Here is a 15,774-nt window from a genome sequence, read left to right as displayed (position 1 = left end):
CAAGCCGTTGCCAATCACCTCCAGGTCAACTTTCGGACCATCTACAGGCTGCAGCAACGCTTTCGGGCCACCAACACAAATGTTCGCCCCCACACTGGCAGACCAAGGGTGACAAGACCGCCATGTTTACAGAATTCCTTCATGCAGGCATCCGAAACAGCACGCCAGACAGTGGGTACACACGGAAGACCAATCAGTACTGATACAGTACGCCGACGTCTTAACAGCGGGAACCTCCATTGCCGTAGACCTTACCGTGGACCTATCCTCACCCCTTGTCATCGGCGTGAACGTCTACAGTTTGCATTACAACACCAAAACTGGCGATACAGGCAATGGAGAACTGTTTTGTTCACAGATGAGAGTCGGTACTTCGTATCAACTGCAGATGGCATAACAAGAATATGGCGACGACGTGGCCAGCGTTACTCAGACCAATGTGTTATGGAAAGAGACTCATGGGGAGGTGCAAGCATCATGGTATGGGGTCGAATAGGCCTGAACCAGAGAGTGCGTCTAGATACTTTAGATACTGAAGTCAAGAGTCTGAATGGACTGCGAACGTTCACGTAATGTCTTGAAATTGTGCTGAGTTATTCATTGATGTGTCAAGATATTGTACACAAAACATGTTATTGATCCGCTTATTATGTCCATTTCTGTAATGATTTGATTACAGTGACTATCTAATTTTGAATTCATACTGACGGTTTTTTTCCTGCTGAGTATACATGTATATGATAAATGACATTCGTGCGTGTATTTTAGCTCGGGAAATACATTCGTTTAAAAAAAAATCAACATCGGACACGCCCACATGTTAATCTGAATTTTGGTGCAAATCGATTAGCAGGTACATTGCTTGAAAACTGTAGAGCAGAATTTCCGGGCTGGGGCGACCACGCCCTTGAACGACATTCAGTCCGACCAGGGAGAATGGAAGACGTATCCATGGTCCGACGAACAGCGATTGTTGGCAGACAGATGCCGAAATGATCACACCGGGTTTTTATGGCCATAACTTATTCCCAGGTTTTCTCTGTTCAAGTTTGCTAACAATTCGGAGACTATATTATATATATTATCTATTTAGTTAACAAGTCTTACATTCAGCTGAACTCAGTGGGCACCACCACCAACCCTCATCATACAATGTTCGTAAAGTTCAGAGCGTGGAACTGCTTTACAAAACGAGTTAAGATTCACCGCAACTGTACGCCTCGCTTACTCCAGTCAGCCGAAATGTAGACTGTCCCTGGCCTGTGACGTCAAACTGGGGATGAATTGCTGTGTCAGTTATTAATATGTATGTCCAGACCAGCCTGCCTCTTGTATTATAAACCACATATAACAAATTCATGGCAGGGGTTCACACGAGGGACTTTACGTCTACATGCATGAGTGAGGAAACCCACGAGTACACCGCAGCCTCTGGCGTTGGGACACATCAACTATTCTTTTGCGCAGGCGCATTTTATCCTGGCGGGCGGAACAAATCGTCAAGGGACGCAACCTGACCGTGCACCTGTTTGTGACCAAACTTTTAAACATGGATGAGGGGAACGTTCTGAAAGTTTTCCTGCTTTTCTGCATGTGCAGCCTTGTTTACGGCAAGACAGCAGACAAGCCGATAGAACTTACCGAGGACAACTGGAAGGATATATTGGAAGGAGAATGGATGGTGGAATTGTAAGTTGTCTCATGCGGAAGTTAACTCTCTGGAACGTGTGACTCCTATTTTCGTTATAGATAGCTCGTCTGTAAATTACTTTATGTTGCTCACATGATGGGTTGTGTAATTGCAGTGATACTGTTTTTAATTTGTGATATTGTATTACTTGTGCATGGCATAAAATATATGTAGATCAAACCTAATGGTGAGATATCTATATAGACTAAGTAACGTAGGTGTGACCATGACACGTTTTACCTGATAGTTAGTGCTCCATGAGTGCTCAGTGTGGATGGTGGTATCACTGCACAGAATCAGGTTGAAAATGGTTTAACGAAACAGATAAAAAATTGTCCCCACACAATTCGTTTTGCAGCTTTCGGTCATAATGGGCAAATGGTGCCCGGTGTTATTTACTGCTATTCCGCTAACACCCTGAATAGGTTTTTTGAGTCAAAATCGCCAGTTGTCACAGGAGACGTTCTCTGTACAATGAGGAAACGAAATCCATGAATGAGGAACTGTACGGGAGAATGACATGTTGCATGGATGTGGAGTTCATGCTATATGTCATGTCAGTGTGTCAGGTCTAATGACCCACATCCACTGAATCGTGAGCAAACTTTCCACACCTCCTGTTGTCACCAACTTACGTCTTGATTATGACTGTTAGTTTGTCACCAATATACACAAGCTCATAGGCTTCAGTTGAGTGATATAAACATGTAAAACCAGCATCACATCAGGCTGATGGACCAGGATATACTGTCAATCAGGAAAGGTTAAAAATTCAAGACATGAAATTTTTGCAAAAAGCTCATTGGTGACCTGGCCCATGACAAAACATGAAGTCACGATTCTTTAAACAAATCATTTTGTTAGACACCAAAGAGCATTCAATTAACATATTGTTGGTTACTCCTTTGAAGAAAAGAGGCAGTGGGCTAGCCTAATGGTTAATAACTTTAAGCGTCCACTCGTCATGCTGAAGACTGGTTCGATTCCCCACATGGGTACAATGTGTCAAGCCCATTTTTGTTGTCTCCTGCTGTGATATTGCTGAAATATTGCTGAAAGCGGAATTAAAGCATGCTTACTCACTTTGAAGAAATGTTGTTTTTACATGGACAGGATATGGCTGTATTCAGTCTGTGTTAGGAAACCTACATAAACGCTAACGCTTGAATAATCCAGTGTGCAAGATTACAGTGAATAATCAATCCATGTATTATAGGTTAATGATACCTAGTTAATAACCTAGCTGTCAGCGTTAGACTGCTGGGCTGAACCATGGATCAGTGCCCTTTAAGGTTATCAAGGATCGAAGCCACTTTTGCATATGATTTTTTTATAAGTAGTGAGCATTGTGATAGAATGGTAACTTGGTGTCAGTCAGCAAAACTTTACCTGCAGACAGACAGATTATGTATTTGAGTTTCACCTCATATATATTTGTGAAAGAACATAAAAATAATATATCAGCTATCCTGTAACAGTATGTACTCCACATAAAATACATGAGTACATGTAAAAAACAACAATATGGGATACTTCACGAATTTGAGCTTCATGTATTGTTGTTGACAAGGAAGGTTGGAGTAGTGTGTTTATCTAAGACTACAGACTGACTGTTATATCTGTAGACAGCTCCGAGTTGTGTAACTTGACGGGACTTGAGTAGTCTGTGACCTATCCTGATCATCGTGGGTAGACTGTGGACTCTCACTGAGTCTCAGTGACAATGTGTAATTGTGGGAAGGAGATGAGAGGGGTTATTTGTATAGTGATACACTAGCTGGTATAAATCTTGCCATGTGTGCAACTTGAAGTGAATACTAGATATATGCCTCAACACCTTTTTCTTGGTCTGCAAGAAAACAATGTCTTGAAACTACCTCAAGTTGTGTCACTTGCAGGTCTTACAGAACATTCCTACTCACAACAGATTTACACTAAATTTACGTCAACTAAAACACTGTTCAGGACACGAGACACTCACCAGATTCTGTAATGACATTTATCAAAGGGCTGAGGTGAATTTAATGAACTTCCCTGCACTGTTTAATAAAGTGAAGACTGCTGCATCAGTAGGCATCTTCACAGCAGACTGAGAGTGTAGTGCTATAGAATTACTTGGAGTTACTGAAAATATCACTCATGTTTTGACTTTGATATCCCCCACATTTATGAAAATATCTCTGAAGTGGAAGCCCCTATATTTATGTGGTATTAGTAAGGATAAACCCTTCTTGTTGGATAGGTTGTCAAATATTCAGTATTGTATGTAGAGAGTAGATACATGTCTGTCACTCAAACACTGAAATAGCACTGTGGAATCTCAGTCTATGACTGTTACCTGTTTCAGCATGGCGCCGTGGTGTCCTGCATGCAGGTCCTTTAAGGACACATGGGAGAGTTTTGCCAAATGGGGCAAGGATCTTGACGTACATGTTGGCATAATCGACGTCACTGAGAACCCAGGTATGAAAATATTGTGTTCACATTACAAGTCAATAAAACACTGGTGACTGGTGTATGAATTAAACCTGCTGAATTAAATACCTGGCTGGACACGTTTTGTATACAGCTTAAATGAACTAAAGGAAATCAAATTTTCTATGTAGTGAGTGAGTGAGTTTAGTTTAACGCACACTCAGCAATATTCCAGCTATATGGCGGCGGTCTGCAAATAATCGAGTCTGGACCAGACAATCCAGTAATTAACAGCATGAGCATCGATCTGTGCAATTGGGAACCGATGACATGTGTCAACCAAGTCAGCGAGCCTGACCACCCGATCCCATTAGTCGCCTCTTACGACAAGCATGGGTTACTGAAGATCAATATTCTAACCCGGACCTTCACTGGTAAAATTGTCTATGTAACTATAGGTAATCTGTTGTTTGTCAAACTAGCCAATCAGTGTGAAGTAAACAGTGATGTTCGTTGAGAATTATTTATAAAGGTTTAACCTATCTCCTCGTCCATGTGGTTGATGTCTCCAGTATGTCCTCTGTTAGCCCAGTCTAAGTAAACTAAGGATTAGTATTATTCGTTATACTGCTATACAAATTATTCTGAGCCTAAGTTTACTCAGACTGTCTGTCAGCCTAGGGTGCTCCACCAGAACTTCATCACTTGTTGTTAAATGTGTAAATGTGCTTCATTGCAGGTCTGAGTGGTCGTTTTTTTGTGACAGCACTACCTACTCTCTATCAGTGAGTGTGTCCTTGGCTTATCTTATTGTCGAGATGATTCTTAGTCCCATACATTAGCATCGACAAACAACAGTTGTAACCTTGCATTCACTTAGCGGAACTGGGCCCAGATTATCAGTCTAATCTTTGTTGGCTCTGATATCAGTCTAATCTTTGTTGGCTCTGATATCAGTCTAATCTTTGTTGGCTCTGATATCAGTCTAATCTTTGTTGGCTCTGATATCAGTCTAATCTTTGTTGGCTCTGATATCAGTCTAATCTTTGTTGGCTCTGATATCAGTCTAATCTTTGTTGGCTCTGATATCAGTGGAAACAAGAACAAGCATGCTCCCAAACCATGTAGGAAATAAAATCTTTTTTTTTTGTTTTCTACAATCAAAATGTATAAAACTGAATGCCAACTATCAGGATGTTTAAAGTTAGTTTTCATTGGAATTAGATATGAATTTTGACTTATCAATGCTAAAATAAAGGACGAGTGACTGGTTGAGTAGTGAGACAGTTTGTGTGCAAGGTTCTAATACTTCTATCCCCGACATGGATACAGTATATAATGTAGACACTAGGGCAGCAACGATTCACCCAGACCTCGATTCGATTCGATTTTGGATATTGGACCCTCGATTCGATCATTTTAGATTCAATTCTTCATACAAGTAAAAACATCAGATTTCATTTAACTCTGAGTTCAAGTGAGTCGGCTTTTTTATTCTACTAATGACAGTGCTCACTGGATAATTAGCCCGGTGTCAACCAATCACGTTTCGCCTTACTTCAGCGCTTGAAACTGCTCAAGTTGGATTTAGTGGTGGTCCGATTAATTGAAATAATCAAAGATTGGTTGCAGTGACTAAACGACCAAGCAATCGATCATGTTTTCTCATAATCGAACACAAACAATTCTGGAACACTTGTTTTCATTAACAGTATTTTTTGCGAGGTTGGTTTTGTCTGTTACATTTCATAAGCACTACAAGCTCGTTCCAAGTCATGATTGAATTTATCTTAAAGACATTTAAGAAATTTATGTTCGTCCATACTAGTCGTCCTTTAAAGATGTGAAATTTTGCCCCAAAACCCCAAAGAACTACATGTTTATTTCCTTATTTTTGTGTGCATTAACACATTTCATAAATGATGCTAACCAATGATTTTCGATGATTGATCGGTTGTAATGAACCAATCATCAATTATGAGATTTTAACCAATTCCAAACACTAGTTGATTAAAAATTATGACTCGCTGTGTGGAAACAATTGTAATAGATGTTCAAATATCAAATCGAAATAGTGATAATGGTTATCAAAAATCGAAACTAAGATGTCAGATTTGATTTTCAATGAATCGAATCGAATCGTTGCAGCCCTAGTAGACACACTACCAGATTCTTCTTCTGTCCCCAGTGTCCGAGATGGAGTGTTCCGCCAGTATCACGGTTCAAGGAAAGAGTCCGACCTCATCAGCTTTATTGATGACAGCAAGTGGCAGGACATCGATCCAGTCTCGGGGTGGTTTGCTCCCAACTCTATACAGTAAGCTGCTATGTTCAACGGGTGGCCAACAGTAACAGCAGTTTCCACATTCCCCTCTCCCCCCCCCCTAGTGTTCTGTCAGTACTGATTGAAATCTTTGAATGTCATTTAGAGGTGATACATACCATTCTAATACCAGACCCTGTCAAGCCCCTAAAAAGGATTGATTTCAAGATTCTCTGCCTCACCTATCAGTCTTTCTACAACTCAGGACCTTCCTACCTTCAAGACCTTCTGACACATTACTCTCCAGAAAGAACTCTGCGCTCATCACAACAACTGTTACTTGCTGTCCCGAGCTACAATCTCAAATCATTTGGCTCAAGAACTTTTTCATATGCAGCAGCTTCTCTGTGGAACTCTCTCCCTATCAAGTTAAAATCATCTCCTTCCCTAAGTACATTCAAAACACGACTAAAGACTAATCTATTTCTCCACTACAAGTGACTTCCAATCATCCGTACCTGCCAACTGTATATAGTTTTAACTTGAGCTCAGGAAGCGCTTTGAGCATATCCCTGTGACGTGAAAATGCGCTATATAAATGGCCTATTATTATTATTATTATTAAATATACATACCATTCTAATACCAGACCCTGTCAAACTCCTGAATATACATACCATTCTAATACCAGACCCTGTCAAGCCCCTAAATATACATACCATTCTAATACCAGACCCTGTCAAGCCCCTAAATATACATACCATTCTAATACCAGACCCTGTCAAGCCCTTAAATATACATACCATTCTAATTAGGGGTGACTATTGAGGGGGAAACAACTATTGCAATAGTCTATTGCAACACACTATTGTGATAGCGATCGTCTATTGCAACATACTATTGTGATAGCGATCGTCTATTGCAACATACTATTGTGATAGCGATCGTCTATTGCGATCAACTATTGCAATACTATTGCAATAGTGTGTTTTTTCTCCTTGAATTGTCTTATTTGAAGTCATTTCCCAAATGAATGTATAGTTTATATGAAATAAAAACAAGTTGAAGTAGTTTCAGTTTCCTTTAATAACGGACAAGAAACTTGAAACCCAGATTAAGTTTGTTTAAGATGTAACAGGGGCGGATAACTCTAAATCAAAGTGAACGAATCTGGTACTTCCTGTATTTTGCGCTGCGTGTTTATCAACGGAAGTCAATTAATATACTATTGATAGTCACACATACTATCGATGCATCAATAGTTTTTCGTTACTACCATCGATTAATTGCTATCGGAGACTCAACAATTGCAATCCATCGATAGTTCAATGCATCGTTACCGCCCTAATTCTAATACCATACTCTGTCAACAAGTTCAAGGTCATCAGCCTTGCGTACTTGTAGCATGAAGCAAACGTTGACTTTGTTGGACTTTAAACGTGATGACAATGATGACTTTAATGTTTATAAAACAATTCTGGTTCACTGACTTAAGGAATGTAGTAACTAGTGACACTTACTTTTTGTACACTGCCGCCTTGATGTTGCTGGAATATTGCTAAAAGCGGCGTAAAACCAAAACTCAGTCAGTCAGTACACCAGATAGCATGCATGTCAGATCAGTGTCTGTTGTTGACAAGGGCTATGAACATCATTACTGGTAAATGAATTGGCATTTTATGTGTCTTAACTTTGATAATATAAGTGTCGAGTAATTGTCATGTCGCCTCCAACTATGAGAGTTTTTGTATACATGTACAGTCTCAGCCCATCTTGACGGCATGGATCAGTGCTCACACTATCGACCACTAGATTGTCTTTCAGTGGCTTCATATAGCCATCATATTGCTCAGTCTCACGAAGACAAGAGACTCATACACTCACTTGTATCACTCCGAAAATAAATCATTTCCAATTGTTATTTTTCAGAATGTCAACTGTAGGCTTATTCTTCAAGGCAGCCATGGTTATTCGTGTAAGTTGTGCGAGTTTCATTCATTCACTCACTCATTCATTCACTCACTCGACCCGTGAAGATCCGGGGTAGAATAGGCCTTCAGCAACTCATGCTTACCACAAAAGGCAACTATGCTTGTCGTAAGAGGCGACTAATGGGCTCGGGAGGTCAGGCTCGCTGACTTGGTTGACACATGTCATCGGTTCCCAATTGCGCAGATCGATGCTCATGCTGTTGATCACTGGATTGTCTGGTCTATACTCGATTATTTACAGACCGCCGCCATATAGATTGAATATTGAGTGTGGCGTAAAACTAAACCTCACTCACTCACTCACTCACTCACTCAAAACCTTTGGAAGTAACAAGAGAGTTGGGTGGTCAAACGGCCTGACTTGGTTTATGCATGTGCAAAGTTTCAATTGGAGTCAGGGCAGTGGGGTAGTCTAGTGGTTAAAGCGTTGGCTCGTCACGCCGAAGACCCGGGTTAGAATCCCCACATGGGTACAAAGTGTGAAGCCCATTTCTGGTGTCTGCCGCCGTGATGTTGCTGGAATATTGCTAAAAGCGGCGTAAAGCCAAACTCAGTCAATTGGAGTCAAAGTTGTACATAATGTAAACATTGTGAACATTTTTGTCTTATACAATGCTGACTACAGATAAACAGTTTACTAGTCGTGGACTTGTTGTTAAGATCCAGAATTTTTAAGGCTGCTTGATACGTGTTCTTATATCCAACATAAAATGTTATAGAAGGTTGGATAATGAAGTTATCCTATATTGCTATTAGTGTAATGTCTGGTGTTCTCCCCTCAGTCCTTCTACACCACCATGACCTCCGAGTACGGCATCCCCGAGTGGGGCTGCTACCTCATCTTTGCTGTACTCACCATCATCACAGGCCTCCTCCTCGGGCTGGTGAGTAGGGAGCACACACTGGGCAGCAAACAAGACGGTCAAATCTGATTGGTTGAAAAATGATTTTCGATGGGATTCAAATCCTGAACACTTCTGGAATTGTTGACTGAGTTGAATATGTTTGAGTGTTGACCTAAATATTGTTTATGACAGAGATTGTATTAACAATGTAGATAAACACATCAAAAACTATTTGCATCAATCAAATGCTCAATAAAGCTGCTCATTTTCTAGATGTCATTATGAAAATGGTTAAATACAAAAGTGTATGCCTCCTTTAATGCTTATGGTTTTTATCTTGACAGTGACACACGATTATTTGCTGTTACAGCTGATTGTATGCTGTTGTGATATACTGTTCCCGCCCAAATACCAGTCTGTGAGAGTTGTTCAGCAGCACCCTCCCGAGATGGAAGATACTCCCGACAGGGAGGACAAGGTAGGTCGACATGACACAGGTATACTGCTGACAGGTATACTGCTGACAGGGTAGGACATGGTGGAGTTGGGACATGACACAGGTATACTGCTGACAGGGAGGAGATGGTGGGGAGTGGTGGGTCACATGACACAGGTATACTGCTGACAGGGAGGACAAGGTACAAGGTGGAGTGGTGGGTCGACATGACACAGGTATACTCCTGACAGGGAGGACAAGGTGGTCGACATGACACAGGTATACTCCTGACAGGAAGGACATGGTGGCTCGACATGACACAGGTATACTCCTGACAGGGAGGACAATGTGGGTCGACATGACACAGGTATACTCCAGACAGGGAGGACAATGTGGGTCGACATGACACAGGTATACTGCTGACAGGGAGGACAAGGTGGGTCGACATGACACAGGTATACTCCTGACAGGGAGGACAAGATGGGTCGACATGACACAGGTAAATTGCTGAGACGGAGGACATGGTGGGTCGACGTGACACAAGTATACTGCTGACTAGTGTTGGGAATTGGTTAAGATCTCATAATTGAAGATTGGTTCATTACAACCGATCTATCATCGAAAGTATTTTGTTAGCATCATTTATCAAATTTTCCTGGTTATCTTTGTTAATGCACAACAAATTCTTTATTTTTTTTTTCAAATTGCACAAAATGCATTTGCAAATTTCATATCTTTGAATGATGACTAGTATGCAAGCAACAGATTTCCTGGATAAATTAAATTGTGACTTGGAACGAGCTTGTAGTGCTCATGAAATTGAAATGTAACTGACAAAAGCAACCTTGTGAAAAATATTGTTGATGCAAACAAGTGCTCCAAAATTGTTTTAGTTCGATTATGAGAAAACATGATCGATTGCTTGGTCGTTTAGTCATTGCAACCAAACTTCGGTTATTCCTATTAACTGGATCACCACTACTGCTGACAGGGAGGACAAGGTAGGTCGACATGACCCAGGTATACTGCTGACAGGGAGGACAAGGTAGTTCGACATGACACCGGTATACTGCTGACAGGGAGGACAAGGTAGTTCGACATGACACAGGTATACTGCTGACAGGGAGGACAAGGTAGTTCGACATGACACCGGTATACTGCTGACAGGGAGGACAAGGTAGTTCGACATGACACCGGTATACTGCTGACAGGGAGGACAAGGTAGTTCGACATGACACCGGTATACTGCTGACAGGGAGGACAAGGTAGGTCGACATGACCCAGGTATACTGCTGACAGGGAGGACAAGGTAGTTCGACATGACACCGGTATACTGCTGACAGGGAGGACAAGGTAGTTCGACATGACACCGGTATACTGCTGACAGGGAGGACAAGGTAGTTCGACATGACACCGGTATACTGCTGACAGGGAGGACAAGGTAGTTCGACATGACACCGGTATACTGCTGACAGGGTGGACAAGGTAGTTCGACATGACACCGGTATACTGCTGACAGGGAGGACAAGGTAGTTCGACATGACACCGGTATACTGCTGACAGGGAGGACAAGGTAGTTCGACATGACACCGGTATACTGCTGACAGGGAGGACAAGGTAGTTCGACATGACACCGGTATACTGCTGACAGGGAGGACAAGGTAGTTCGACATGACACCGGTATCCACAGGTTTTACACACACAGCAATTTTGGTTGTCACGACATACTCCTAACAGAGAGGTCATGGTAGGTTGTCATGACCCAGGAGGACATGACATGGACATGGAGGACAAGGTTGTTGCAACTGCCCACCACTGATTGACTTGGCCTGGAGTATTTATAGGCTGTTCTGGGACACTGCATCATGAAATATCAAGTTATGGAACTGAATAGTGAAAGCTGTATTGTGACTCACATTATTGTACTTGCAGGATGATGACATCCTTGATGACACAAAGCAAACACATGATGATGATGATGATGATGATGATAAAGATGATGAAACTACCACACGGCGGAGACGGGTACAGAAGGCGGAATGAGAGGCGGCCATGTTATGTATGTCTGTGTCATGTGTGTGTGGTTTCGGTGACTGATTATGGAACGAGTGATGTAAGCAAGATTGACAACATGCAGTGTTTTATGAATCATGAATGCATGTGTTCTTTTTTCAGGGCTCTGTTGATTACAGTTTTGGTTACAGAGTATGAACATTTATGACCAGACCAGAGTCTGTCACAGAAACAATCTCAGATCTACAGTTGTCTCCGAAGTCTGTGTTTGACAGTGACAGGATACTGCTAGTGCTGAGATTATTGTATGTGACACTGACTGGTTGGTTGGTTGTGTATGAAAAGATGGACCCTGTTAGTGTAGAAACACTGGCTTCCCAACAACTACTGTCAGGAGCCACAAATACGAAGGGACATAACTCTGGTCCTTGTTATTCTGAAAGTTTGATCACTGTTCTTTCACTAGGAGTGGTATCTAGACTAACAGGGTTTACTGTAGGTTATGATGGTGTGTGAATCTTAGACATTATATTTCAATAAGGAAAAGCGAAAAAGATGTTTTCTATTATTAACGTTTGACATTCACTGATCAAAGTCCGAGTAATCATCACACAATCAAAAGTTGCAGTCCATGACAGGCTATAGCCAGGGCCAAACATTCTTGAGACTACTTGTCGACAGTATGTCAACGGTTGATCAAGGATATATTATATCATCAAAACTATAAAATATACTTTTATATAAAGTATGCTTGGGAATCCCTGTATGCTGTCTAAACGAGTGGTTAAGAGAGTAGGTTTTGAATGAATACATAATTGCATGTTTATCGTGAAATATTATTGTTTTATCTATCATTGAGATTTTACTGTGTTTCAAAAACTCTTGCCAACATCAGAGGTACCATATTTTCAGTGTCCAGCATTAACTATGAGCACCGGGTACTCTATACTTGTGTTTTAAGTAAATTTGTCTTTGTCCCGGCAAACATTCAATACAGCCAAAACAGCACAGTAGCTTTAAATGTGGCAAATGTAACAGTGCAGCTGGTTGGATAGATGGTATGTCTATGTAGTTGGCATGGTTACAGGATACCTGTAGTCCAACAGCACACAAGTAGGAATCATCTGGTTCACTCATACTAGTGATTTCCATGTAGTGTATTTTTATTATAAAATAACTTCTTGTGCTCCTTGGGCCACCATCTTCAATGATCATCATTTAATTCCTTATAGTCAGAGACTGCTTGGCTGCAAGTGACAAGTTAATCAGTGAGAGCAACTCTTGATCAGATATTTCACTTATTACGTCCTGGTTGGGTGCTTGTTAATCATGTGATGTTTTCCAAGATGAAAGCGTTAAAGCAAGCGTGAATCATAATCCAGATGACCTTGAACAGTTTTTAAAAAAATGCCTCATGGCCAAAAATATTGGATGAAAATTTAATAAATAACTTTGTGTTGCCTAAACATGATGTGATGAGTGAGTGAGTGTGTATTGCATGAGCTGCTGTGTATGAGGTGTTGTGTGATGTGAGCATATCAAGCGTGAGTGAGCCGGGCGTACACTGCTTCAAACAGTTGGAGTGACACCTCTGTTTGTACACAGCGTTCCTCTGTGGCAGGCCCCTGTATTTGCCTGTACTTCTGCTGGTGATTTTGGTGTGGTATTCAACTTGCCTTGGTCACCATGCTGTTATCAACACCAAATCACAGATATTCTCTTCATAAACAATATTGTCCTTAAGAACACTTTTATATTATGTTGGGATAATCAATACTTAATCCATGGATGGACAATGCCTACCCAGGTAACTGTACCAGTATTGCTTCAAATGGTGTCAAACCCTAACTCACTCACTCACTTACTCTTACAAGACATCTGACAAGTGTATTTATGTTAACAACATGACAATGTGATGCTTATGTACCCTTCCCAGTGGAGGCAGTCCATGAATCAAGATGCCAAATTTTGTCATGCAGAGTTACTTTCCTTGGCTACACCAGGATAGTATGGTCAGAATGTCAAATTGAGGCTGATATGGATTGTTTATTTCAACCAAGTGGTAAACATGTTTGATTAGATGAACAGTCCTCCCTCTTCGACCTGGGACACTATGCCATGACTGAAACCCTGGTCATGGTCACATTCAACTGCAACATATTGCCAGATGCAGTTCATGTAAATATGTCAAACGTTTTGGTTATGACTGAAGTTGATGCTGACCTGTAAGAAAAACCTAATTTATGCAGTTCCTTTGATTTTGTAATTGCCTGTTCAAGTTGTGAGTTAAATCTGATGCACTGAAATATTATTTATTGATCATTAATAATGTTTACATAGCTAAAATGGATGGAATTATCATGAAACCGCCCTCCAGTTATCAGAAATCAGCGGGCTGCTGCAAATGGTAATGACCCCTGATTCCTTAACGACAGGCCATTATCAGTGCTGTTGTCAAATGACATCACAGCGGGTGACGTCACAGAAGGCCAAGGCCATGGCGTGTGCCAAGGTCGAATGTCACCACGCTCCATAATGACGTCATAAATTTTGTTCCATGACCTAACAGAGTTGTTTTAAGATAACTTCATTTATGATACTGTTTTGTCTTTTTATAACACAAATTCCATCCATTTTACCTATAATAGGGGTAACGCTGTTTTTTAGGGTGATATCATTTACAGAAGCCTATGGTCTTTTCAACTGCACTCCTTCGTTGTGCAGTTAATAGAAGACCTTGGGCTTCTGTAAATGATTATGCCATGAAAAACAGCGTTACCCCTATAATAAGTATATGTGTTTATTGCAGACCATGATATCTGATACTGGAGTCACCACATTACTTACCACACCTTCCTTTCAGAGTTCCTGTTCGGGGTTTTGTGATTTTCCTTGTAATTGTTTAACTGTCATATGTAGATAAAACATGCACAACATTTTACATTTCACCACTTTAATTATGATTTGTCTTTTACAAGAAATGACTGACAATAAATGTTTTAATCGCCTTAAAACTTACATTAACTTATGAGCAATTGTTTAGTGTTAACCTTTTATTTACCAAACACTGCCAAAGTACAGTAGAAAAAAAGGTAAAATAAGACTAAGCCAGGAACTAAATGTATGTATACATAGTATGGAACACAAGCCAGGGAGCTAAATGTTTGTATAAATATTGTGGAACCCAAACCAGGGAGCTAAATATACACAAAGAAACAAGTTAAGCACCCCAGATATTTTCACAATGCCAAATGGCAAAAAACATGTCAGGTCCGCAATGGCGCTAAATGCTGGGACATTGAAATGTCATCTGATAGAATAACTATCTGGCAAGACAGAAACACAACATCGGTTAGCTGTTGTTAGAATTTAAGTCAATGAAAGGGTGTTGACATTGATATTGTCACATGAAAATGTTCCTTGAAGACACTAGTGTACGTGTTCAGTGAGACTAATCAGTAGGGGATGGATCCGCCACGTACCTGGATGACACATTCCACCCTACGTCTCATGCCTCATGACGTCGGATCTGGTCTCGGGTCAATAACAACAACTCAGCATGCAGAGCTGCCTCCAACTGATTGTAAATTCTGTACTGGAGGGTTCGGTGCCTGGATTCGCTGCCCTATAATGTCCCACACATGCTCTAGAATTGTCACTGCATTGGTCCTCATGTAATCCACTATGGCACGTGATTGATGAGACCTGGCGTTGTCGTCCATGTACTGAGGTCCTGTAGCAAGTGGATGGTTATCGAAATGGGGGACAATGACTGGCTGTAGGATGTCCCGGATGTATTGCGCTCCCGTTTAGTTGCCCCTGATGGTGACCAAATCCAGCCTGCAATCGTGAGAGAGGCATTCCCACACCATGACAGATCCTCCTCCATAGGCAACAGTTGGCAGAATGTTCCTGGGGGTCTAAGCTGTGTTCTAATGGCCCCAAACACGTGTACGTCCATCAGTAACATGAAGTAAGAAGCGGCTTTCGTCTGACCAATGGATTTTCCTCCAGGTCCTCAGATTCCACTGTGTACCATGCCCCATGCCATTCGTACATGTTTGTGGTGGTCTCTCAAGGGACGTTTAATGACTCTTTTGGCCTTCAATCCTGTCGCTTTG

At 41.2% G+C, this 15,774-nt stretch overlaps 1 protein-coding gene across 1 annotated transcript; it reads left to right on the top strand.

The window, feature by feature from the left end:
• Positions 1-1,473: 1,473 nt before the first annotated feature.
• On the top strand, positions 1,474-14,671 carry LOC124279393 (thioredoxin-related transmembrane protein 1-like). The gene is made up of 8 exons (XM_046715211.1): positions 1,474-1,689; positions 4,038-4,153; positions 4,845-4,890; positions 6,294-6,422; positions 8,298-8,343; positions 9,142-9,243; positions 9,575-9,682; positions 11,573-14,671. Exons 1-8 carry the CDS (start codon positions 1,550-1,552, stop codon positions 11,681-11,683), a joined length of 798 nt encoding a protein of 265 aa, XP_046571167.1. The 5' UTR covers positions 1,474-1,549; the 3' UTR covers positions 11,684-14,671.
• Positions 14,672-15,774: the final 1,103 nt, after the last annotated feature.

The sequence above is a fragment of the Haliotis rubra genome, unplaced genomic scaffold (genome assembly GCF_003918875.1).
Source record: "Haliotis rubra isolate DU_JTF1 unplaced genomic scaffold, ASM391887v1 Scf25, whole genome shotgun sequence".
Lineage (NCBI taxonomy): Eukaryota > Metazoa > Mollusca > Gastropoda > Lepetellida > Haliotidae > Haliotis > Haliotis rubra.
Note: the sequence above shows the minus strand (reverse complement) of the source record. Positions and strands in the feature narration are given on the sequence as shown.